The sequence below is a fragment of the Hyperoodon ampullatus genome, assembly GCF_949752795.1.
Source record: "Hyperoodon ampullatus genome assembly, chromosome: 19".
NCBI lineage: Eukaryota > Metazoa > Chordata > Mammalia > Artiodactyla > Ziphiidae > Hyperoodon > Hyperoodon ampullatus.
This window is the reverse complement of record NC_136932.1, coordinates 2724348-2750037: the sequence shown is the minus strand read 5'-3', so window position 1 is coordinate 2750037 and position 25690 is coordinate 2724348. Positions and strand designations below refer to the sequence as shown.

Genomic DNA, 25690 nt, shown 5'->3' with positions numbered 1-25690 from the left:
GGGCAGGCGGGTTTCACTTACCTTGCCTGGCCGCCTGCCTGGGGCAGACGGGATGCAGCTGGGGGAGGCCTGGCACCTCCCTTTCCTCCTCCCCCTTCAGGAATTGTTCTCTTCCTGCCCATCTCCCTTCAATGCTTCTCTGGTTGGACACTGGAACTGAGGGATAGGGGAGGTGATTTTCCCAAAGCAGGAAAAGTGCATGCTCACTAGAAGAGCTTGGAAATCACGTCTTCAATCAAAAGACGGAGACCGTCCCCTGGCTTTGCCTCAGCCCATCCTACCCCGGCCACAACCCAGATTCTGTGAATGTGTGTCAGGAGTGGGTATCTGAGCAGTGGTATGGAAGGACCGAGTGCAGCCCCTCTGAGATGCAGGTTCTATCTCCCGAACTCACTGGAGTGAAGGCTGGAGGGGCTGCGTTGGAGGGGAGGAGTGGCTGGGACATGGGAGATTAACATTGAGACGTGTGGCTTTGGAGGGCCTTGTGCAGTACAATGGCCACTTATGGCACCACTGCCTCCTTCTGGGGGTCCTTGAGCCAGTGGCTTAACCTCTTCAAGCTTTAGTCTCTTCATCTGTATATGGTGAACCCAGCACCTCCTTCATGAGATTGCAGTGGGGATTAAAGGAGATAATTGTGTGGATCTCCTGGCTCACAGGACATCTCAATAAATGTGAGTTCTCGTTGTCTGCACCCACATTTCTGCTTGGAATAAGCTGGGGCTGCAGGCTGGTTCCCCAGGGGCTGCTGGCCAGAGGCACAGGGAGCTGTGAGCAATGTCCTGCAGGTGCCTGAGGTGAGGGGTCCCAGTGGAAAGGAAGGACTGGGAGTGTGTGTTAAGGGCTTGCCTTCCTGGAGGGGCAGGGAGATGGAGGGATGGTGAGATGAAGAGGGGAGGGGAAAACCCCTCCCACTTCAATTCCTGAAGATGCAGTCTGACCCACCACTACCACTCCCAGCTTCATGTAGATCTGCACTGAGATTCTCCACCTTTTCATCTTAGGGTCCCTATTAGGTCCAGGAGGACTTGGTGTGTGTGTGGTGGGGGGAGGGGCCCTTTATACAGGCAGTTCTGTTCTGGGAGATGGTTCTGGGGAAACCTCCAATGAACACTGCTGCCCCCTTGGTGCTTCCTGGCTGATGCTACTTGCTGGCCAGCTCCTCAAACCCCTCTCCCCATGCCCCCTCCCACAGTTGTGGCTGCAAGTGCTGAGGATTAAGGGAAAGGGAGCTGGGTCAGAGAGAAATTTTTGAAGGCTACTCATGTCTGTGGCCAAGAACCATGACAATTAGGGAGTTAGGGTCAGGCAGGCAGTGGCGTCACAGAGCCTCCAATAATGTTCCAAGGAAAAGGGATGGACCCGAGTAGTCAGCACTCATTAGGAACAGGCATCCCTGCTGCTTGTGATGCAGATGTCAAAAGGTAAGTGGTGGCGGCCATGGCCCTGGCAGCTGTGGTGGTGAGGGTGATGTTGGTGATGATGGTGTGGTAATCGTAATAGTGATGGGGATGACTGGGGGAGCAATAGTGATGGCAGTGGTAGCTGTGGTGCTTTTTGTAGCGATGCTGGTGTTGTGGTGATGGTGGTCATAGTGGTGCTGGTTCTGGCTGTGATGGTGACGATGGTGGGGATTGTGATGGTGGTGGTCCCAGCAAAGGAGCACTCTGATCACAGCCATGCCATCTATCTAATGGCACATTATAAAATAATCCTTCATATCAAGTCACTAACACACTAGAACGTCAGCTCCATGAAGGCAGCTGCTATTGTTCACTGCTATATCCCCAGTGCCTAGAACAGGGTGTGGCCTATAGTAGGTGCTCAATAAATACATGTTGAATGAAGGGGATTGAGTCTCTTCTTTGATGAACTTTATTTGCCGTTCAACATAGATTTTTTTAAATTCCCATTTTATAGATGAGGAAACTGAGGCTGAGAAAGATGATGTAACCTCAGACCATGCAGGAGTAATTGATGTGGGGGTAGAGTGGGGTGGGAGGTGTAGGAATTTGTGGCCAGGCCTGACTCTCAGTTCAGTGCTCTTTTCTCTGTATAATTCACAGCTGCCTCCCCACCAGCCCTCAGCATTACATCGTGGTCCTGTGCTGGGGCTTAATCATAGAAATACTGCTAATAATAGTAACAATTGTTGTTTGTAATTGTTGGAGAAAGGCTTAAATGATCAAGACCACGGAAATTATTAATAACCCAGGCCCAGCCACGGTGGCATGGGTCATATTAAATTGTGTTGAGCTGCATAACCTTGGCAATAACAGTAACCGGGATCATAAATTAATAACAGGAGTATTTAAATTAATGCCATACTGTCGATACCCTTGGTATCAAGCAGCTCAACACTGCTTTTAGTACTAATGTTGCCCCTTCCTGCCTTCCATGAATTCAGCTGAGAGGAAAGGCAGGGCTCTAAAAGCAGCAGGAGGAGACAGCTTAGAGGCAATCCCTGTCTGGGAGGAGGGAATCCTCAGGGATTTCTGAAAAGGGGCTAGCTGCCTGGCCTCTTATGCCCAGTCAAGGAGGTGGCTAATTCACGCTCATGGTCAAGGCCACAGTGATGTCTACCTGTCCCTTCTGGGATATCCACTGGACTTTGTTGGTTACACAGGAAAGAAATTCACAGGGCAGACAGAGGTTTTCCCCCCATGAATGGATGAATTAGCTTCAGCTAATCTGGGAAATCACCTACCAGCAGTAAGCTTGCCCTCTTCACAAGTGTCTTAATCTCCCTCTTCTTCCCGTAAGCTGGGAGGGTAGTTCTTCTTTTATCTTCAGTTCCAAACGGAGGTCCACACCTGGCCAAGATCAGGGTGAGGGGATGGGCTTTGTAGACTTGCCCCACCCCCCGCCCCAAAGCTCTGTGCTCCAAGGCCTTCCTGCCTGGGAACCAGGAAAGGGTGGGGACAGGCAGGCGGGGAGCGTCTAGGTGGAGGTGGGAAAGCTTCCCACCGGAAGACTGGTGGCGCACTCCCTGGGCTGCCAGGGCCTATGATTTGGACCTGCCAAGGTTTCTAGGGCATTGGTGAATGTGGTCCTGGGGATGCCTACATAGTACATGGACAGGTACATGAATGTGAGTCCATCCAACCAATTTTACATTTATTCCCTTCTACAGACCTTTATTGAACACCTACTGTGTACCACGCATTCAGATAAGAAACCACAGTCCCTGCCTGCAGGGCACTCATCAGCTAATGGAAACACAATCTAGTGAAGGCAAATTGTTGAGGATACATCTGTGTGTGCATATGAGTGTGTGTGTGTTCTTGAATGTGTGTGTGTGCACTGTGTGAGAGACTATACGTGTGAGGGCTTGCGAGGGGGTGACTGCACACATACACGTGTATGTGTGAATGTGTAGGTGAGTACATAGGTCTGAATGTTATGAGCACATGGGCGATGAGTGTGGGTGTGCACAGGCAGGTGTAGAATGCACAGGTCTACAGGACTGCGTGAGGGTGGTGTGGGCAGAGGTGAATGCATAAGCACATATACATGTGAGCTTGGGAGTGTGTGTATTCCTTTGTGTGTGTGCGCGCACCTGCGACCCCTTCAAACCCACCTTTTGAGAATTCACATGATGTCGGGATGGTCTCCACCTTGAATGCCCCGCTGCGTGCGGCCGGGGTCAGGCCATCTACTACCCCTCTCCTCCCCTTCCCCTAGGCCTCTGCAGAGAGAGAACCCCGCATTGGGACAGAGGGAGGGGTGGGGTATAGACCAGGAGATGAAAGGTGGGCGGGCAGTGGGCGTTATTGCTGATAAAGGCTGGGTAGGGAGCAGGGCACCGGGGAAGAAGCTGAAGCCGGAGGCAGGGGAAGATGGGCAAGAGAGTGAACCGTGCGAGGGGCCGCAGCCCGAGGGAGCCGCAGTGGGGACGACTCGAGCCCACAGCATGCGGGACGGACGCGCAATAGCGCGCCCCGGGCGCCAGGTAGCGGGGCGGGGTGGGGGATAGGCTTTGAGGGCCGGGACGCGCGGGGAAGCGGCAGCGCGACGTGCGGGCGCGTTTCCCCGTACGCTCTCCCTTCCCTCCGCTCCCTTCCCGGAGACTGCGGGGAGGGCGGGCGCGGTTCCGGGGGGTGGGCGTGCTGGGCGGGGAGGAGGCGGGGCCGACGCACTGGCTTCTCCCAGCACCTCCCGCTCGCAGCCAGAGGGAGCCGAGCCTCCGCCAGGTCTGGGCCCCGGGCGCTGGAGCGCAGCGCATCGCATCGCAGCCGTGTCTCTCCGCGGAGAGGGCTGAACTGGAAGCCGAGCGCTGCCGCGGGAGGCGGGCGATGGGGGCAGGTGCCGCCGGCTGCGCCATGGACGGGCCGCGCCTGCTGCTGCTGCTGCTCCTGGGGGTGAGTGCTAGCCGGAGGGGAGTCCGCTCCCTTTCCCGGGACCGGAACCCCAAGGAGTTCAGGTTTTCCCGAGGGAAGAGAGAAACGAGCGTTGGGATCCCAGATGCTGGGGGTGGATGGCGGGAGAGGAGCTCCGATGCCAGTATCCACGGAGGAGCGCCTAAGGTTCTCAAAACGAAGAGGCGACCCTGAGATTCAGGGTAGAGATGCTGACAAGAGGGGCGCACCTATGCGGGTCCTCATGTACCATGGGGGGTGTGTGTGGAGGAGCTGGGAGGGGTCTCAGGAGGGAGTCGTGGGGCTCTCGGATGCCTGGGTTCTTCGGAAGAGGGCGCTTGAATGCTGGGAGCTCGAGGCGACTTTCTCACTGAGCATCTTGATTTCTGGAGGGTCGTGGGACGGAACCCAGGCTAAAGAAGCAGGAGGAATGGGACGGGAACTAGAGAAGTGAGGAGAGAGTGTGGTTGGGGTGGGGAACCGGGGACGAGGGGATGGAACAATGTAAGAGGAGGGTGGAGGGACTGGAGGCAAAGGGGACCGGGCATCGGACAATGAGGACCGGCCAGACAATGGGGGGAGGGGCGTGGGAGGGGGAGGCTCGTGGAGGGGGGCTCTCTCTGTTGAAGAGAGAGAAGTGGGTCAGGGACGGCAGAAAAGGGACGACGGCGAGGGAGGTAGAGAGGTGGAAGCAAAATGAAGGGACGGAGAAGGGAGAGCGGACCCTAAGGTGGTCGGGCCCCGCCTGTCCGCCGAGACAGTGGGACGAGAAGAGAGAGCAGAAGCACAGCTGCTTCCCGCGCGTGTCGCGCGCTCTTTCTCGCGGCCTCGCGGGGTCGGGGAATTGCGGCTTGGGGTCCGAGGCTGGGAAGGGGGTGCCCACGTCGCCGGGGCGAACCCGCTTCCCGGGTTCCCCCGCGACTGGTGGGCTCCTCCTACGCACCTATTTTCGCGGTTTGAAGCAGAGCCGCGGACCGGATGGGACGGAGCAGGCGTCGTCCGACGGGTTCTCGCCGCCACCACTTCTTGGGGCGCAGAGAGGCGGGACGCGCAAAGCGGGGACGGTCCCGGCAGCGCGCAGCCGGGGATCGCGCAGGCGAAGGCAACCCGCAGGGGGCGCTGCGGCGCGAGGGCTGAACCCTCGCAGCTCCCCGCGCGACTGGGGCTGCGCGCCGCACCCGCCACCCAGACCCCCAGTTAAGCGGCCCGAGCGCCGCGCTGATGATTGGCTCCGTTTCCGCGCCCAGGCGGGTCGGGATTCGGCCCGCGCCCCGCCCAGCTTTCGATGAAGGACGCTGGGCACCGAACAAGACGGAGGCGCTCAGGCGCCTCGGATTCTGTCTCGTCAAAGGACTGTGGGTCCTCGTAAGCATCGAAGTCCGCCCGGTGGTTCTGACAAGACATTCAGGAGATGTGACCCGCTGTGTGGCCATGAAGGGAGTGCCCTGGAAGGTTTGGCAGTGGAGGAAGTGTCCTCACTCTCCCTGCCGTCTTCATCTCTCATCTGAACATTGCGCCCCCAAATCCCCATGACAGACAAGGAGACTGAGACTCTGGGAGATTAAACCAATTGGTCAAGATCCCACAAGCGAGTTGAGATAGAATCCTAGCTAGACTGCCCCTCACCGGATTCCCAGCTCGGTACTCCCCGTACCTCTTAAGGGGCAGCCCGGCGTTCCAGCTCGGGATAAGAGCTGCGTGTCTCGGCGGCGGGCGGGCGTGACACCAGCCCCAGAGTCAGGCCGGCGGAATATGGGGGCTGGGATGGGCAGAGACCCCTTCGGGGCGCTAGCCCCATCCCCGAAGCTCAGCCTGGTTTCCCTGGGGTGGCAGTACCTCCGGCTTCGTCCGGAGATTTGGGAGTGACTGCGGGCACGTTTGCTGACTAACGCCGCGGGTTAGAGATGCATCTCGGCTGGGGCGGGGTGGGGGGGGGGGGCAGGGAGGGGAGACTGGGGCAGCCAGTTGTGAGGATCCTGGAGGGGCGAGGGCATGGGCTCCGGATCTGGGCTGGAGAGTGCCCCCCGAATAAAGAAAAGGCGAGGAAGGAGGGGATCTGGGGGTGGAGGGTCTGGGGGCTCGGGAAGGTGGACCCGGCGCAGAATCTGTCGCCTGCAGCCCCTGCGGCTCTCGCCTCTGCCTTGCCGCGGGGCTGCTGTCTATGGGCTGGCGCTGCGCACCGCAGCGGTCCGAGTTTCTTCCTGGGCCGCGGCGAGAGTGCTGAAACCAGAGCGCGTCCCGGCGGGTCGGCTGGCGGGCCACGCCGGTAATGGAGGCACTTTGTCATTCAGACGTCTGTAACCGGAGCCGCCGGGCTGGCTAATGCGCCTAATAGGGATGCAGCGAGGGCAGCAAACGCGAGGACGGGAGCGGCCGGGTGGGGGAGGCGACTCCGGGAGGGAAGGGGTCCCCGCCCCGCTGTACCAGACTGGTCCCGTTCCCGCTCCTAGATTCTTCTCTGGGGGTGCGGGGTGGGGAAGCGGGAATAATAAAACTGGTTGAGTGCCTACCGTGTGCCACGCACTGCCCTGGGTAATTTCTCTTGTGTTATTTAATCCGTATAAGGCCCCAGCAGAGTAAATCTAGTTATTCCCATTGGACAGTTGAGGGAGCTGAATCTCCCATACCTTCAGGCACGAAACCAGGCTCCCCCAGTTACTATGTGGTGGCGCCCTTGTTGGAACCCAAGATGCTTGGCTTGGAGTTTACTCAGGCATATCCCCGCCCAACCTTCCAGATCACGGAAGGACACGTGGCCTTGAACCACCACTAGACCTGGAGGTTAGATCGTGTCCTATGCCCCTGGCACCACAAATTTATAACTGAGCCCCTTCACCCCCCACTCAGACCCCTGCCCCCTTTCAAAGTCTTCATGCATCCCTCTCCTCAGTAATTAGCTCTTGTCTTCGACCCCAAATCCACCCTATCTAAACGAGTGGGGGGCATGTGCCAGTGCCTCCCCAGGGCTTGCGTTGGTCTCAAAAGACCCTTTGCATATTTGAAAACTCGCCAGCCCCATGATGGTGGCCAATGACTCCATTCACCTAAGGAACCTTTTGCTGAAGCTGTTGTGAATGGATAGGACTCATCACACTGAAGCCTTCCTATAGTTTCAAATTCTTTCAACTATTTTGGTGTATTTTCTGTTTTGTCCAGTTTTTAAAAATTAATTATTGAAAGTCAATTCAGGGCTTCCCTGGTGGTGCAGTGGTTAAGGATCTGCCTGCCAATGCAGGAGATATGGGTTCGAGCCCTGGTCCGTGAAGATCCCACATGCCGCGGAGCAACTAAGCCCGTGCGCCACAACTGCTGCCTGCGCTCTAGAGCCCGCGAGCCACAACTACTGAGCCCGTCTGACACAACTACTGAAGCCCGTGTGACTAGAGCCCATGCTCTGCAACAAGAGAAGCCACAGCAATAAGCCCGCGCACCACAACGAAGAGTAGCCCCCACTCGCCGCAACTAGAGAAAAGCCTGCGTGCAGCAATGAAGACCCAATGCAGCCCCAAATAAATAAATAAATTTACTTATTTTTTTAAAAAAGTCAATTAACTGAAGGATATTTCCACCTTAGTTTCTAGAAAGCCTGGATATGGCACCCCCCCCCAAAAATTGCAAACATTCTAAAAAATGGAATAAGTGTAATAAGTATAAATTTCAGGCAAATGTGCCTATCATTTTGGTAAATTGATCATTTTGGAGCAATTAGCCTGAATCCTAGTCACCCTCCCTGATTCCCAAGATTGCCTGGACTTCGACCAATAGAGGGTGTGGCCAGATTGGTGCATCAGGCCACTTAGCAGAATGACCTCTGGGGCCTCAGTTTCCACATCTGTCAGAGGGGGGATGAAGGCAATCCCTCAAGCCTTTCCTCCTCAGCTTCTGGAGCAGTTGTTCGGGGTGATATTTCCTCTCCCTCATGGGACTGTGGCTCCTCTCAGGAGTCAGGGACCATGTCTCACTGGAAACTCTTAGTTTAGTGCTCAGTAAGTAGTTGAATTAGTTAGCAGTTCTCCATCCTACTTTGGTCCCCATACCCTCTTCAGACTCTTCTTGGTGGGTCTCTCTTCATTTCTATCCTGCCCCCTACTCTGAGATGGTTTCCCCTGTTTGGGGATGGCTCAACTCTCCTCTCCCACTACCTACCCCCCAGGCTCAGCAGCTCACTCTCCCTAAGACAAGACACTTCTTTGGGGCTTCCCTGGTGGCGCAGTGGTTGAGAGTCCGCCTGCCGATGCACGGGACACGGGTTCGTGCCCCGGTCCGGGAAGATCCCACATGCCGCAGAGCAGCTGGGCCCGTGAGCCATGGCCGATAGGCCTGTGTGTCCGGAGCCTGTGCCCCACAACGGGAGAGGCCACAACAGTGAGAGGCCTACGTACCACAGAAAAAAAAAAAAAAAAAAAAAAAAAAAGACACTTCTTTGGTAACCAACATTTATTGAAATCCAACTATGCGTCAGACAGATTTGCATAAATTATTTCTTTTAATTTTCACAGGAACCTGAACAGTAGGTATCACCAACCCAACGTTTTAGGTGGTAAAACTGAGGCTTAGAGAGATTGAGAATTTACCCAAAGTAGCATACTACTAAGTGGCAGATCTGGAATGTTTTGAAATAGAAAACAAAACAAGCACAGGAAACACATGGTTACTAATTATGTGGCCTGGACTCCCAAGTGCAAGACTTTGGAGAAGAGAGAGGACCACGGGCTGCAGCAGGGAGAGCAGGCTTTGAGAAGAGGGGCTTGCGTGAGGCTCCCACTCTGCCCACAACTGCCACAGTCAGATTGCCTCAGTTATCTGGAGCCCAGGTCTCTACTGACCTCAACTAACTGGAACACAGCCAAAAGCCACAGAAGACCTTGGAAAAGAGAAAAGAGGGGTCCCAAAGTGAATAAACACCGTACTCATTTATTTAATGCCTCCAGCAACTCTCTGAGGCAGGTACTGTCATGGTTACCTAATGGTGAAGAAACTGAGGCACAGAGAAGTTCAAAACCTGTCCCAGGTCACCCAGCTCTAAGCGATGAACCAGGATTCAGAGCAATGAAGGCAGCTGAGGAGGAAGGCAGACTTTTTACTCTGAGAACGTCCCCTCTCCTGGTTCCGATACTACTTAACACCCACTTTATTCACCTTCTTCCCAGGGCTAGTTACATACTTTCTAAAATTCAATTAGACCTAATAAATAAGACTGGGGAGGGGCAGCTCAGGTCACACTGGCAGCAGCGAGAACTGAAAACCGATATCTTGACAGGAAGGGAGGAGGCAGGAAAACTATAAGAAAAGCTGACAGGAGAACTCAGAGACAAAAGTGTGGTCATTTGGGATAAAGAACCCAGGACTTCGTTGCATTGCATCCTAGAATACTCACTGATGTAAATACTGAGTCCCTGAGTCATGGGGAAGCCGTGAAGGTATGTTCCAGAGACAGAGGAAGGTGCAGCCCCCGTGGTTAAAGTGAAAAACATTAGGTGAGAAGAACAGCAAAGCCATGACTTTCCAGAAACTCAGGTATCCAGAAAGTCAGGCCCTGGAATTCTAGTTAATTGAGGCCATATTGTGTTATGTTCTTAAATTCCATAAATATACATGTTGGGTCCCTAATATGTGCCGGGTACCGTCTCAGGCACTGAGGTGACCACAGTCCCTGCCTTCAGGGACCTGAGAGTCCAGTGGGGGACTCTGTAGAGTGTCAGACCAGACAAGAAGAGTGAACAGGGGGGACATGTGACAGGGCAGCTCTGCCCAATTTGTCAGATCAGGGAGGGGCTGGGCCACAGGACCACTTCCCTGATGAAGTGACATTTAAGCAGAGCCCTGAAGGATGAAAAGAAATCTGAACAGACCTTACTGGAACCTTGCTCACCTCCTGGGAGAAAGCCTGTATCTGGGACTACCCCCTGCCCCTAGGCTTCTGGTCTGCAGATGTTCCCAGCACTGTGTTCCTGCCACCTGGGAGGAGATGGTGGCAACACGCAAGGTTCCCCTCCTCTGCTGCCTGCACCCTCCCCACCGGTTTCTTGAGGACCATAGGCTGCCTCCTAGACTGATCCAACCTGTCCATCCCCCTGCCTCCACCAAATCCTAGTGAGACCTCAGGATATTTGAAAGGACTGAAGGGAAAGGAGTGTTTGGGCCCATGATCTGGCCAACATGGAAGCAGAGAAATGCCCAAAATGAGCTTTACAGCTCCCTCTAGTCCCATGATCCAAGAGACCATACTTCCTCTGGGCATCAAATGGGAGCTACACGGTCTGGAGCCAGGGAAACAGGCTTTGGAGTTTTATTAGACATTAAGATTTTTTTTTAAGGAACAGAAATATAAAGCAATCTGCCAGCAACCCCTCCCTCTAGGGAATCTGGTGCTAAATCATTCCATCCATGAGCAAAGATGCCTCGGCGGCAGGAATCTGATTCTCCTTTCCCCTGTTTCCGGGGCTGTTCCCGCTGGCTGCATGGGGGGCAGGGAGAGGGGAGGGCTGGTGGCGCAGGGCTGCTGGGTGGTGAGAGCAGCCACCTTCTCATTATTGGTAACAGGCGTACTTTTCTCCCGTCTTGGCGCCAGGCTCTTGATGCCTGGCTGGTCATTTGCTTTGGCCCTGAGCTGTCTCCATCTCTATCGGTCTAGAGAGATGAAGGCTCAGAGCGGGAAAGCAGAGAAGGTCAGAACTCGCAGAGCAGAAGCAGGATTTGAACCCAAGGTCCCACCCCTCTGCTTCTGTTCTGGGACGCCTCCCATTTGATACTTAACACGTGGAATGGTAGAATTAAGGGCGAGGAGGAGAGCCCTGCTAGACTTGGATAGAAAAAGACGCCCCTCTGGGTAGACGCATCCCTGGAGGTGTGCACCGTAGCAAGTGGCATTTGGGCTAGATTTCAGCTTCTGGTTGCCCCCTTGGCTGGGAGCCCTGTGCGAGCTGCAACCTGCCTGCTGGTTCCCGACTGCTGCCCAAAGGCCCTCTGCTGGGCCTCAGGTTGCCTTCCCCACATGGTGTATCCTTGGGATTCCAGGAGTTACTGTAACCCCAAGATGAACTTTCCAGAAGGTCAGCATCCGAAGCTCTGATCTCACACCCCTAGCAGCCTGCAGGGGCGTGCTGTCCCCCACTGCCTTTCTTCCCCATCAGCTTCCAAGTGCCAAATGCCTCCCTGGTGAGCTCATCCCAGCCCAGGTGGTTCCAATAGAAGGCTTTAGGAGGGGGTGTTTGCTCCCTCGGAGTCTACCCTGTCCCCTTTCTCTTGCCAGTCTGACCTTCTGCTCTTCCTCCACCCAGGTGTCCCTTGGAGATGCCAAGGAGGTGTGCCCCACGGGCCTGTACACCCACAGCGGTGAGTGCTGCAAAGCCTGCAACCTGGGCGAGGGCGTGGCCCAGCCTTGCGGAGCCAACCAGACCGTGTGTGAGCCCTGCCTGGACAGTGAGTATAGGGTGTCCGGTGGGGGGAGGGGAGCGGAATGGAAGCGAGGGCGAGCGGGCTGGAGGGCATGCCCAGTAGAGGCCTTACCAGTGCCCTGCGCCCTGGCAGGGACGCCTGCCCACAACCGTACGGGTGCCAGAAGTGGGTCTGACCCAGCATAGGAGGCAGAGAGGGGAAGCTCAGAATGGATGAGGGAAGTATGCAGAGGGAGGAGGGGGACCAGATGGGGGATCCCCAGGCTGCGCCCCTTCCCAGCCCCCAAGTAGAGAGGCCTGGTAGAGGAGTGTGGCCAGGAGGGAGGGGTAGCTGATGCTAAGACCAGCTAAAAATATCATCTGCACTGCAGAATCAATGGCTGCCACTTACCCTTGGTGCGTTTGTGGGGAGGGGAGGAGGATCAAATCCTGGCTGCCCAGGAGACTGACCTTGGGGGATCCTGGGAGGGTGTGGCTAACCCTCCCCCCCGGGGCCAACTGTTCTCCATCTCTGACGAGGAAGCAGAGCTTTCCCCACGCAGCAGGGATGGGGGTTGGAGCACTACCGGGATGTCCTTACTGGGGGGGGATGTCGGGTGTGAGAGCGGGGAGGGGCGCTGTGGCCATTCCTACCTGGGATTTCCTTGGGGAGGGCAGAGAACCCCATCTTCCAGAGGTGCTGGATGAGGGAGGCAGAAAGATGGCAGGTCTGGGGTCTGAAATTCTTTGCGCTTGACTCAGGAGTCTCATCTCTGCTGGATTCACTCCGCCCCCTCTGTTGCTTTCAGGCCATGGGCCTTTTTCCTGACTCTGCCTAGAAACTTTTCCGGTTGACAGTTAGATCCTGCCTTCTCCCTGGCACTCAATGCCCACCTGGAGGGCCAGTGGGAATTCTACCCAGATTGTTCTTTAATCATGTTGGGGACAAGGCTACAGGAACTGGGAACCCTGAACACCCCCGCCAGCCTGTCTTACCTTTGAATGCCTCACCGCCACCACCGCTACCTCGAGGCACCTCACTGCACACAGCCTATCTGTCCTTCAGGCAGCCCCAACTCCTTGGTGTCCCAAACACACTGTTTTCCTATTTCTGTACTAGTGGATCCTGTAACCCCATCCCCCAGCAGAGGGATGCCAGGTAGGGAGGCTGGACATCCCATAATGCCTTTGCTACCTTGCCATCTGGCCATCTCCCTGGTCCTGGCCTAGCAGGGTTCCTTTCCACCCCAGAGCAGGGTTGGCCAACCATCAGCTACCCTGGAACCTCCCACGTTTGCCTCTCTTATTTCCTAGACTCCGCCCAGGGCGTCTTCTCTTTGGAGCCTAAGTCTCCCAGGATGGGACCCCAGTCCCTTCTGTCAAAACAAGCGGTGGGATAGAAGAGGCTGAGAGAGGGCATCTCCGGGGAAGGGGAGGGGAGACAGGATCAGAGACCAGCTCGGAATGCTCCCTCCCCCTTCCCCCTCACCGCACCCCAGCTGTGTTAATAGGCTGCCTTTACAAGTCTGCTTTATGGGATGGAGACCCCAGTAGACTTTCCCTCTATCCTCAAAACGTTTCCACAAGGAAACCCATTAAGCTCCTGCCTTCTTTCTCTGCCCAAAAAAGACCACATTTTTCCCACCCCCTAAAACCCTCTCCCAGGAATTTGCTGCTAATTTTCTGTATTTTCCCATGGGCAGGGTCCTCCCCTTCCCCTCCCGTGTGACTAGACCCACCCCTGCTGCCACATGCCACCCAGATAGGAGCCTCTGGTATAAATTGGACATCCTGCCTTGGCTGTTTCGGTTTGGAAGTCCTTTCTGATGTCTGACTAATATCCCTGCTACTGAAGTTCATTGAATTGATCATTGCCCACCCCAGGGGGCCCAACCTTTACAGGATCCCTGCTGTGTCAAGTGCTACTGAGGAATTTCACTTATTCCTCATCACAACCCTGTGAGTGGAGACTTTATTCCCTGTTTTACAGAGAAAGACAAAAGCTCAGAGAGGTTAAGTAAAACACCCAGAGTCACACAGCTAATAAAGTGATGGAAGCAGGTTTTGAATCCAGATCTGCCTGATGCCTAGGAAGAGAAACACAGGAGTCCCTCTTGCCAGAACTGACTTGAAACTGAAGTCTTCCTCCAGGCCCATCTCTGTCTTTTCTTCTCTTCCCCCCCAACTGCTGCCCCTTTTACTTCTCTCTGCTTTTTCCTTCTTTGCTTCTGCAGTTCCAACCCCAGCCTCCAAGATAATGACCATGTGCTCCATCTTGTCTCTTGATGGCGTTAAAGAAAGTTAAGCTAGGACCCCCACAGCAAGCCTCGATTTCCCTCCATTGGGATCCCAATCTCTCTACCTCTGTTTCCACATTCTGAGCAATCCTCCCTCCCCAGCTCTCAGGTTCTAAATCTGTGCTCTTCCTGCCGTTGGAGCAAGGACACATCCTCTTGGATTCCTTTTGGCATGGAGTTCTCCACCCTGGGCTGGGAGGGGTGGAGAAGATCTGGTTCTGTGCCTTCCCCACTCTTTGCACAAGGCGGAGAGGACCCTGGCATCCCGCCCCTTATTCTGGAGCTCACATCCATTAGTTAAGAGAGCCTGAATCAAGAGGGAGCTTGGAAATCTTCCCTTCACGTCCTTTGAAAGAGCAGAGGGCTATGTCTGCAAGTCCTCCCTTCCTTCTAGCTTCAGTCCCTCCAGGAGTCCCATCCCTGCCCTCTAGAGCCGAGCCCTTCCGCAGCTGGGGTAGCGCCATGGGTGGGAAGTTCTGTTGTCTAGCCCTAGCCACTCCCATTCAGGCCACACCTGAGCCCCCACCCGTGCAGAGAGGAATGAAAGGGCAGCTGAGGTGGGAGCCTGCCCGGTGAAGGCCTGCGCTGCCCGGGCTGGGTTCACAGCTTCACTCTGGCCTGCGGGGACGGCTGGGTGGGAACCACGCTCAGATTATGCCTTAATCATGCTGGGAACTCTCTAAGAGAATCTGCCAAGAAATTTACTGGCACCAGCTGGGTTACCCGCTGAAACCTCAGGGCCAAAGCTTCCGGGGCCTGGAGCACCGGGCTCCTGGCCCGCTTCCTGCCTCCCAGTCGGGTGCCACCTGCTTTCACACACCGGGGATCCGGGCCGGGAGGGAACAGCGGGGGAGTCAGCGAGGGGGCGCGGTAGAACGAGGGTGTCCCGGGATGGGTCGGGAAGGCCTCCAGCCCCGGCGCCCCAAGTGCCCCCAGGGCGAGCGGCTAGACTCGGGGCGCGGCTCCCCCCGCACGTCCGTCTGTCCTCAGGCGTGACCTTCTCGGACGTGGTGAGCGCCACGGAGCCGTGTAAGCCGTGCACCGAGTGCGTGGGGCTGCAGAGCATGTCGGCGCCCTGCGTGGAGGCCGACGACGCCGTGTGCCGCTGCGCCTACGGCTACTACCAGGACGAGACGACGGGCCGCTGCGAGGCGTGCCGCGTGTGCGAGGCGGGCTCGGGGCTCGTGTTCTCATGCCAGGACAAGCAGGACACCGTGTGCGAGGAGTGCCCCGACGGCACGTACTCCGACGAGGCCAACCACGTGGACCCGTGCCTGCCCTGCACGGTGTGTGAGGACACTGAGCGCCAGCTGCGCGAGTGCACGCGCTGGGCCGACGCCGAGTGCGAGGGTGAGCGTCGGGGCTGCGGGGTGGGGGTGGGGGGCGCCCCGGGGTCCGCAAGGGTCTGCCGTGGCCTGCGGGGCCAGTGGACACCCTCCCGATCCTTCCCACCAATGGACCCTATCCACCGTTTACCCTTTGGGGCTGTTTGTTAAGCCATCCTCATCCTCCCAGGCCACACTCATCTTCCAGGGCTTTGTTAATCTGTGGCTGCCGGCTGGGAATTGGACGGGTGGCAGATGAGCGGCACGAAGGTGGCCTCCGGGTCCAGAGCACAGATGGGACATGTTTGATCCTTGAGGCAGACTCTCTGCACTGGAGAAAGGGGTCTGAGGACCCTCAGGAGTTGGGACCTTTTGTCTCTGAGGCCCATAGTGGCTTATGGCTCTGGGACCTGGGATGGAGTCTGCCCTGTCACTTACTATCTGAGCGACGTCAAGGAGGTCACTTCAGTTTCCGGACCTCAGTTTCCTCGCTGCACGCGGTGTCCACCGTTGCTGTGGGTTTGGGAAGGGGGCTGGCTCACTTCAACTTGTGGGGGAGGGGTCAGCAGTCACTCGTACAGTTTAGTCAAGGACGAGGTTAGACCCAGGGAACAGTAAGGAGGTCGTGCGGACAGGGGCCTTGGGACAGAGAAAGAAGGGGAACAGCAAGCCTGCGGCTTGGGAGCCCGAGGATGAGGCAGGTGCACATGGAGGGCCCTCAGCTTCCTGGGTGGATGGGAGCTGGGTGTGCCCACCTTAGCCAGAAGGGGCAGTTCCTGGGATGGGAGGAGGAAGCACTGTGGCAGTCAGGGCAGAACCGTTTTGGTCCCTGGTTGGTGACATCCATCTTGGGGGAGAGATGGACAATGCCTTTACTTCCTATCACCCGTTCAGCTGTTTCCCCTTGGGGCCTAACCCTCAGGGTGCTCTCACTCTGAGCAGGCAATGCAGTGCCTCCTTCAGGAGCCCTAAGCTGGACGGGACAGAGACAGCCTTTGCCCCAGTCTGATGAGGGAGACGCAGTCCCAGCACTTAGTTCCCAAGAGATCCCCCCATTCTGGTGGGGGCAGCACAGCCTCTGCCTTCCATCAGCCCCCAGTTGGATGGGAGAGGTAGATCCCCTGCCGTGGGGAGCCTCCAGTCTGACACACCCATGCCTGCCTTCCACATCCTGGGATCTCTGGTGCAGGGAGCTCAGGGTGCAAAGGGCCGGTAAGCTGGGCTGAGGCCAGGTATGTGTGTGAAGCTTGCTGCATTGGGATGTGGGGTCAGGGTGGAGAAGTGGGGTGCAGAACGTGGTGGTTCCGGTGGCCACTGCCCTGGGCCAGGAGACAGGCAAGTAGCGTCCGGCGCAGGGCAGAGCAGGGAAGGAGTTTCAGCAGCCTGCAGCAGGCAGGTGGGTGGCACGCTTCTGTGGGCAAGTCCGCACCAGCCAGTGGGGGGGACTTAGGGGTGCGGTTAGAGCAAAGAAGCGTGCTGGCTGGGGGAGGGGTGGGCTCCGCCTTTGGCGTCCACACATTCCTTCCAGACACTCTACTTTCCCAGCCGCCCTGAAGGGGTGCGTTTATCCCCGCCCCTCTCCCCCTCCCCCCCAGCCTCTGAAGGGGTAAATGTCAGCTCCAGGGCAGAGGGAACGTTTCAGGAAATGGAATTTGATTTGTGGTGGCTTGGTTGCCCGCCCCCTCCACTGCAGGGTACTTCCTTGCATAACCGCTTCGGTGTCAACATGGTGACTCACCCACCCTGGGGGCAGAACCTGCCCCCCTCCCCAAGCAAAAAGAATTGGGTTTCGGAGGAGTAACCTGGCCCCTCTTTCCACCCCCAAGTCTGACAGCTCCCATTCTGGAAACGGCTGTCAGGACCTGCCAGGGCTTAGTGGGTTGGAATGCTAGTGGACACAGCCACATCTGGATCTCATCCCCACCCCCAAACACGGCGGGGATCGGAGAGATGAGGGGAAAGCGCCCTGGAAGGCGCTGTCTTCAGCCTGGGCCGTCTCTCAGCTCTTCCCCACGGCTCTCCAATCTCTGTGATGCCTGCTTTCAGTGACCCTCCACCCAGCCATGCCTTCAGCCTCTGGGTTCGGGTCAGTTGAGCAGAGCCGTCCCCTTAGCCTCGGGGCTCAGGCTGCCCCTCCAGCTGGCCCAGTCCCCTAGCCGGGCGAGAGAAGACCCTCCCCGGGCCAGCGCCTTGTCTGGGGCTGCCAGAAGGAGGGCTGTGTTTCCTCCACTCCGTGCCCCACCGCTTCCACGCCTTCCTTCCCAGGACTGAGATGGGGGAGGGGTGGGATAGGGCAGCAGATGGCAGGCCCTCCCGAATGCCAACCAGATGGATTCCAGATTCACATGTGGGGACCTTACTCCTCAGAATGTGCTGAAAATGGGGGCCTTTGAAGCATCTGTGCCTCGAGCCAAGGAGGCCTAGGAAACCGGTGGGCAGTTTCGACTCCCGCTTGGGTGGGCCAACTGGGGGCCAGGTGAGGCAGAGCTGGGCAGCAAGGTGCCCGCCCTCCCCCCCATCGGCACGGCCTGTCTGCTTTCCCTCCCCGCTCCGGGCGCGGGAAGCGAGGAAGGAAGGGGCGGGCAGCTTTGCCCAGACAGGTACCCCCAGGCCGTCCAGAGCCCACAACCCCAGGTGCTGCCCCCGGCTGGGTGGCAGAATGGAAAATCCCACCCACTTGTGCCAGGGGCTGCTGGGTCCCCTGCCAGGGAGGCTGGCAGTGCCCGGCTGGCATGGGAGAACCTAGGCGGGTGGCAGGGCCGTCTCCCTCCCCTGAGGCAGTGGCAGCGCCTGCTCTGTGGGCCCTCTCTCCACCAGCAGTCCTCGACCTTCCCAAGTTGGGTTTGGGCCGCCTGCCACTGTCATCTCCGGGTGGCAAGATCAGACGGTGTCGGGGCCACGCAGGGCAGGAAGTAGAGGCTAAGCCGCTATCCGCGGACCAGCTAGAGGGGAGCAAGCCAGCTGGGCACCTCCCCACCCTGCCCGAGCCTAGAGCCATGACGCCAGGGACTAGAAAGGAGGCTGGATGCCAATTCTCGGGGCGGGGGGGGGGGGTTGCCAGGGAAGGTACCTCTCTGCCAGACCTGATTACCCTCATCCTTCTTTAGGACAGGGGTGACTGGCGCCACTGGGGCAACCTGTGGCCAGAGAAATTACATTTCCCTAGCCTGATTCCAGCTGGAGGCGTCCTAGGGCCCACTCTCTTCTTTGTGTGTTTGCCTCCATGCTGGGTTTTTGGGTACCCAGGGAAGGCAGAGTAGAATTCTAGGATCACAGTTATACCCAAGATGGAAGGGAACTTAAAGACCGTCTCTTTCAATATCCCCATTCATGGGGAAGTTGAAGTCCTGAGAGTTGAAGGGACTGGTCCAGAGTCACACAGCCAGTCAGTGACGGAGCCGAAGGGGACCCAGGGCTCCCGATCCTCAGGCCCTTGCTCTCCTCCACCATCGTGACATCGTACAACCAATCCCAGCCCTCTCTCCTGTGTGTAGCCGCTGGACATACAAGCATCTGGGGCAAGGAGGGGGCTGGGGGCGAAGCTCTGGGGGTCAGAACATAGGAGAGGGGCGGGGGGAGTGGGCCCTCACTCCTGTAGCCCTTTCTCCCAGAGATCCCTGGCCGTTGGATTACACGGGCCACGCCCCTGGAGGGCTCAGACAGCCCAGACCCCAGCACCCAGGAGCCCGAGGTACCTCCAGATCCAGACCTCGTAACCAGCACGGTGTCAGACGTGGTGACCACAGTGACGGGCAGCTCCCAGCCCGTGGTGACCCGAGGCACCGCCGACAACCTCATCCCTGTCTATTGCTCCATCCTGGCTGCTGTGGTTGTGGGCCTCGTGGCCTACATCGCCTTCAAGAGGTGAGAGGGGGAACGGGAGCCAGGGAGCCAGATCTTTACCCTCAAGGAGGGCTTTGCTGCAACCATGACCTGAAAACGCACACACGCTTCTAACTCAACCCCAAACCAAGCTCATCCTCACGTACCATCGGCTTCCCCGCTCCAGGGTGTGGCAGGTCAACAGGAGGTAGGGAAGGGGATGGTCCCTGTCCTGTCCTGGTGCCAGCGCCTCCCCACCCCCATTCTGCTCCCCCACCTGCCTCCCTGCACACACAGCTTCCTTTACCAACAGCTTGTGTCCTCATTCCCTGAACCCCGTTACCTGTGCGTGTGTGTGCATGTATCTCTTCCTTCCCATGTCACACATGGGATCTGATGGCACCCATATCCAGACATCCAGGATGTAGATAAGTCCTAGAAAGCGTTTTAAATGTTTAAGTGCATTTTCCATTCTTTTAAAAAAAAATCATCAAAGTAATAACGTGCTTATTTGGGAAAATGCACAGAAGACCAATGTCTTGTAAAGCAAAAAGTAGTAACGCCTCCTTTAATCTCCCCAAATCCTACCCCTCTCCTCCTGGGAATCTGTTTGGAATGGATCCCTTCCAGCCATTTTCTATGCATTTATAAACACGTGTGGAAAACCTATACATACACACTCAGGTTTGTTTGTTTTTTTAAAGCACCAATGTGATAACACTATACATACTCTACAACTTACTCTTTCACTTAATCTCCCTCAGGAGAGCTTTCCTCAGAGCATATAGATAATCTGATTATTTATAATTGCTCGTTCAATAACACGGGTGGATCATAATTTATTTAACCAGTCTCCTATCGATGGACATTTGCTTTGTTTTTCATTTTTTCTTATTGCTTATAACAGCAGAGGGAATCCGTGTACATACCCCTGCACACACGTGGGAGTACTTTAGAAGGGTAGACTGGGAAAAGTGGAGTTCTGGGGAAGGCATTTATTTGTGCACCATTCATCCCACGGACATTTATTGAACCCTGGCCGCACACACCAAGAGGCACCCTGGGTGCCTCTCTGCCCTCACGGCGTTTCCGGTGTGGGCCGGGGCAGATAGGTAGAGGAAGGAGAGCCTCCTGTGCCGTGCGGGGTTACAGACGGGCACCCCCTGGGCCCCCGGCACCCACACGCCAGAGCACAGATACCTTAGTGGCATGGCCCGTGCGCCCCTCAGCCCTGTGACTGGGGCTGTCCTCTGGTTCCAGGTGGAACAGCTGCAAGCAGAACAAGCAAGGAGCCAACAGCCGGCCGGTGAACCAGACGCCCCCACCCGAGGGAGAAAAACTGCACAGCGACAGCGGCATCTCTGTGGACAGCCAGAGCCTGCATGACCAGCAGTCCCACACACAGACAGCTGCAGGCCAGGGTAAGCAGTGGGGCCAGGCGGTGGGCCGGGGGGGGCGAGGCAGGGAGAACAGGGGTGGTTAAGCTTAGGTTATAGGAGGGACTGCAGAGGGGCTGGCTGCGGGCCGCTGTGTGGAAGGATGGGAGAGGCGGGCTGAGGGCTTGGGTAGGAGAGGCCCTTTCCGGTGGGGATGACTTGGGAAACGGAAGCTTTGACAAATCGGAGCATCTAGGCTCGTCCAGCTAATTGTCCCCCAGGGCTAATCACTCCCCAAAGTGGCTGCAATTAGCCTCCTGCCCAGGACTTCTGGGGAACAAGTAGTTAATTATGTCCCCTAATTGGTGGCCCAGCTCCAGTACACTTGCTGCAGTTGAGTCTGGGACCAGAAGTCCTGTCTCCTCAGCCTTGATTAATTGCTGGGGAGAGGTGGGAGGGGTTAGTGGGCAGGGAGGTTAGGTGGTAGGGATGGTTCTGGAGCTATGGGTGAGGAAGGGACGTGAGTCAGCATCCCCCAGGTGCCTCCACAGCCCTGCCCACATCCAGGACTGCATCTTGGGCATCCCTCTGCTTCTAGACCCTCGGGTCCTCCCCGGATCGGGAGGAGAAATGCCTCAGCCCTTCTTGGGTCTTACTTACTCCAGGCCCCCACTCCCACTGTGGGGGAAAGGGTGTCCAGCGGGTAGCGCCTGACTCCCCCTGGGTTCTTGGCAGCCCTCAAGGGTGACGGAGGCCTCTACAGCAGCCTGCCGCTGGCCAAGCGGGAGGAGGTGGAGAAGCTGCTCAGTGGCTCTGCGGGGGACACCTGGCGGCATCTGGCCGGTGAGCTGGGTTACCAGCCTGAGCACATAGACTCCTTCACCCAGGAGGCCTGCCCGGTCCGCGCCCTGCTGGCCAGCTGGGCCACCCAGGACAGCGCCACACTTGACACCCTCCTGGCTGCCCTGCGCCGCATCCAGCGAGCCGACATTGTGGAGAGCCTGTGCAGCGAGTCCACGGCCACGTCCCCGGTGTGAGCCGGCCGGGGAGCCCCTGCCCTGCCCCCACATTCCGAAGACTGACGTTCCAGCCAACCCCACAGGCCAGCGTCAGAGCTGCGCGCCTCTGGGCAGGGCCTCGGAGCCCGGGCCCCCAAACCACAGCCCTGTCACTGCTCCTGTGCGGCCCCATCGCTTCCGATCACACTCCCTCTGCAGCGCCAGAAGTGCCCCTGCCGCCTCTCCCACCCTGCCCTGCCCTGTCTCCATCTCAGGCCTCCTGCCGCCTTCTCCCCCCACTTCTAGGGGGGCCAGCCCCTCCCACCTTAGCAGGTTGTCATATATGGGGGGCTGACACCAGAGATGGTGTTGAGGGCGCGACAGGGTCCCAGAGACTCAGAGGGAGAGACTGAGGAACCAGAGCCGTGGGCTCTACACTGTGAACTTGGGGAACGAGGGCGCACCTTCGTGGCCTAAACCTCCCTCCCCTCCCCCCTCCCCTCTGGCCTAACATGAAGAGGACCAGAGGTTTGATAGAGCTGGAAGAGGCGGGTGAAATCTAGTCCATCCCCCTCATTTTACCAACAGGAGAGTGAGGCCCAGAGAGAGGCAGTGATTTGCCCAAAGCCACCCAGAAATGGGGAGGCCAAAGATCGGCTGTCTCCCGAAACGAGGGGTGCAGGCCTCAGGTTTGCAGGGAGTGGGGGGGCCAGGCGACCCTCTGGGAAATGTCTCGAAGCCAAACCCAGTCTGCCTTTCACCATCTCCAGGCCTGTCCAGCCCCTGTGGAGAGGGGATGCTTCACCCAAGGCCTGGCCCATTGATCCATCCTGACCCCAGTCAGGTTTGGGGTGTGTGGCAAGGGGTGCTGCTTCCCTCTGCCTGTCCCCTCAGGCATGTCAGTGTGGCATCCGTGGTGTGGCTAACCTGTAGGTACCCACCATCCCAGCATAGACCCAGAGCCAGTATAGGCAGCATCTTCCCCTGGAGTCAGCCCTGGGGGACTAAGGAACCCCACCTGCAACACAGAGATTTACAGGCGCGCACACACACACACAGGATGAGAAATCTTGCTTCTCTCCAAGAGTTCTTCCTCTTGGGCTGTGGCCGGATCCTCCTGGGGCAGCTGCCAGAGAAGCATTGAAGGGAATTGAACTCTACTCGCTGTCTTCCCTCGCCCCCGGGTTTGGCAGGCCGAGGACGGCTGAGGCTTGAGCTGGCGCCTGCCTTCCAAGGGCCTGCAGTGGAGGAATGCTCCCCCGCCCCGCCCCTTCCCCGCAAGCACGGGTTCGGCTGGGCCCTGGAGGCTGCAATGAAGACAAGTGGACCAGCGTGGGAATGCAGCAAGGAGGAATTGAGTTAGACCGTGGCCCATAGCGGGTCTCTCCTAAGTTTAGAGAACCCTACAAAGGACTGTTTATTCCCTAGCTTGGTACCAGAAGGGGGCCATGAAGCCCCTCCTGGCCTGTTCTGTTTTGCTTGATGTTGGAATGAGTGTGCCCCCTTCTATTTAGCATGAACGAGCCCTGACCAGGGTGTGCACGGACAGCCACCCCCTCCCCAGCCCAGGGGTCTCTCAGCCCTGTGTAAGGGACTGGGAACCTTGTACGTAGATGGCATTTCTTTGACCTGAGTCTGTGACGGGAGGAGGAAACTCACCTGCGGCCCCTCACCTGTGAATGTGGGGAGCGGGACAGAGTCTGAGGTATTTCTTTTCCTCCCCAGCAGCGGGGGAGGTGGTCGGCGGTTGCAAGGATGTTGCAGCGTCTGTTTGGTTCTGGGGCCCCTCCTGCCTCCCTTTGGGCTGAGATGGAACTCTTTTGCCCCCTCCCCCCCCAGCTGGGGGCTGTGAGCTCCAGACTCCTTGTCACCCTCCCTGTCACCTGCCCCTTGCATCCTGTGTAATCATTTCTTGGGCCTTCCTGAAACCTACACATAAAACATAAATGATGAACATTAAATAGCAAAGAGAGGAAAATCGTGCAGAGGTTTTCTGGAAATACATGTGCTTTGAGTTGGTGGGGGGTTATGTGTCGGGGGCAGGGACCCGGGTATAATTTCCAACTCAGTGAGTTCCTGTCCTATGTTCCCCCACACACAATGGGGAAGTTTTAACAGAAATCCAGCAAATTCACATGTGTCACCATGGAGTTAATTTAAGTGGGCTAGAGAGGGAGTAGGGGCCCTTGCCGCCAGACTTTGGAGAGGAAAAGTAAAACCGGCCACGCAGGAAGCTGGCCAGCTGTGAACTTGACCAGATGTCAGAAGTGAAACTGACCACAGGGGAGCCGGAGGCTTGCTGGGAGGGCCAGGTCACAACCCCACAGCTCGCAGCCACCCACATGGCCTGCGAGGCACACCACCCCCCAGCACACAAGCACACACACAAGGTCTGGCTCCAGATGGCCTGGCAGGAGCCTGGCTGGTCCGGCCTGGAGTTGGGCAGGCCCCTCCCTTGGGGCTCTCCCAGGCAGGTCCCAACCCCAGCTCCTACCAGCCTGGCTTTGAGCCCTGCCTGGTCTGGGAGCTGCAGGGTTCCAGGCCCCGGGTCTGTGCCCCTCTCACAGGCTGGCCTGGCAGCTGGTCCGAGCTGCTCAGCCTCTGCTGGTGGCTTGGCCAGGTCTTGATGGGCCTGGCTTGTGGTTGCTAGGGAATGCCACGGAAGGCTTGCTTTCCCAGAAAGAACAGCAAACAAGCCTTCCTGATCTTGGGATCCTGGGAGGGGCCAGCCGGGCCCCAGCCAAGAGTTAGGCATGAGGTGGAGAGAAGCTGTCTTCCATGTCCCACCCCCAGGCTGTAAGGGTTGTGAGGAAGGCGGCGGGGAGGGGGCAGTGATTTAGAGTCGGTATAGGAGATGATCCTGGGTCTTGGGTAACCCCCAGTGTGATGGGGGAGACAGACTGTCTTGAGGGAGCCTCCCATCTAGTGGGGGAGACACAGCCCCAGACTTGAAGATACCTGTAATCTGATGGGGGAGGCACAATTCCTATCCTAGAAGAGCCCCCATTCTCATGGGGGAAATGCCTCTAATTTAGTGGGGGAGAGCCGGATGCTGCCTGTGGGATTCAGACACAAACTCCTGTCTTCCGCGATCTTACGTACTTGAGGGGGTGGCAGCAGACAGCCCCTGTATGGTGAGCAGTGCCATGCTAGGGGTGAGTGGGGGCCCCAACCCAGACTCACCCCTACCAGGGGTTAGGGAAGGTTTGCCAGTAAAGAGACACTGAAGCTGAGCCCTACTGAAGTGGAGTCAACAAGCCAGGGGAGGAGAGAGTTCCTGGCAGAAGAATCAGTGCAGCAAAGGCCCCGAAGAGAGAGAACAGAGCCCACGGGGCCTGGGGAGGCTCCTGTGCCTGCAGCCCAGAGAGTGAGTGGGAGGCCAGTGGGGCCAGATGGGGAAGGGCTTACAAAGAGACAAGTTAAAGCATCTGGACTACATCTTAGAACACTGGGGAGCCACTGACGGGGATTAAGCAGGGGGTGCCGTAGACAGATTTCCATCTTAGAAAGCACCGGCTCTGGCTGCAGTGTGGGGGGTGAGGGTGGGGCAGGATAGGTGGGCCAGGAGGTGGAAGTCAGAGGTAAAGGATGGGCCACAGGGATGGCGAGAAGAGGGCATTGAGAAAGCTCCTCATAGCATGCAAGACTGGGTAGGAGATGTGGAGGTGATTGACACTAGCCTCGGGCTTCTGGGGGTAGCGGAGCAGAGAGGCTGAAAGACACCGTACCAGAGATTCGTACCCACCTCCCCCACTACATTGTGGAGAAACCCCCACTGCCCTCCTTCAGTCTAACCTCCTTCCTTCCTTCTCTAATTCCCCTGCAAGGGCAAAAATGCTTCATCAGCTCCCCATCTTTAATGTGGCCTCGGAGGCTGCGTGAGGCCCCTGCCAACCCCTCCAGACTCACTGCCTTGCTCAAGCGGCCCTCCTCCTCACTCTCTGCTCTTCCCCAAACCAGCCCCCTCACAATTCTTCAAGCTTCAAGCCACAGGGCCTTTGCACAGGTTGTCCTTTCTGTAATACTCTTTCCCCTTCTTTCTCAAGTTACCTCCCAGTTCAGTGCTTCCTTGGGGAAAAGCTCTCACCGCACTCTGGATACAAATCAAGTTTCTTGAGTCCAGGTTCAGAGAACATCA

At 57.3% G+C, this 25690-nt stretch overlaps 1 protein-coding gene across 1 annotated transcript; it reads left to right on the top strand.

The window, feature by feature from the left end:
* Positions 1–4295: 4295 nt before the first annotated feature.
* NGFR (nerve growth factor receptor) lies at positions 4296–21591 on the top strand (the record flags this gene model as incomplete). Its single annotated transcript, XM_079725293.1, has 6 exons — positions 4296–4361; positions 11639–11780; positions 15022–15381; positions 18968–19220; positions 20439–20599; positions 21290–21591. 6 exons carry the CDS (start codon positions 4296–4298, stop codon positions 21589–21591), a joined length of 1284 nt encoding a protein of 427 aa, XP_079581419.1.
* Positions 21592–25690: the final 4099 nt, after the last annotated feature.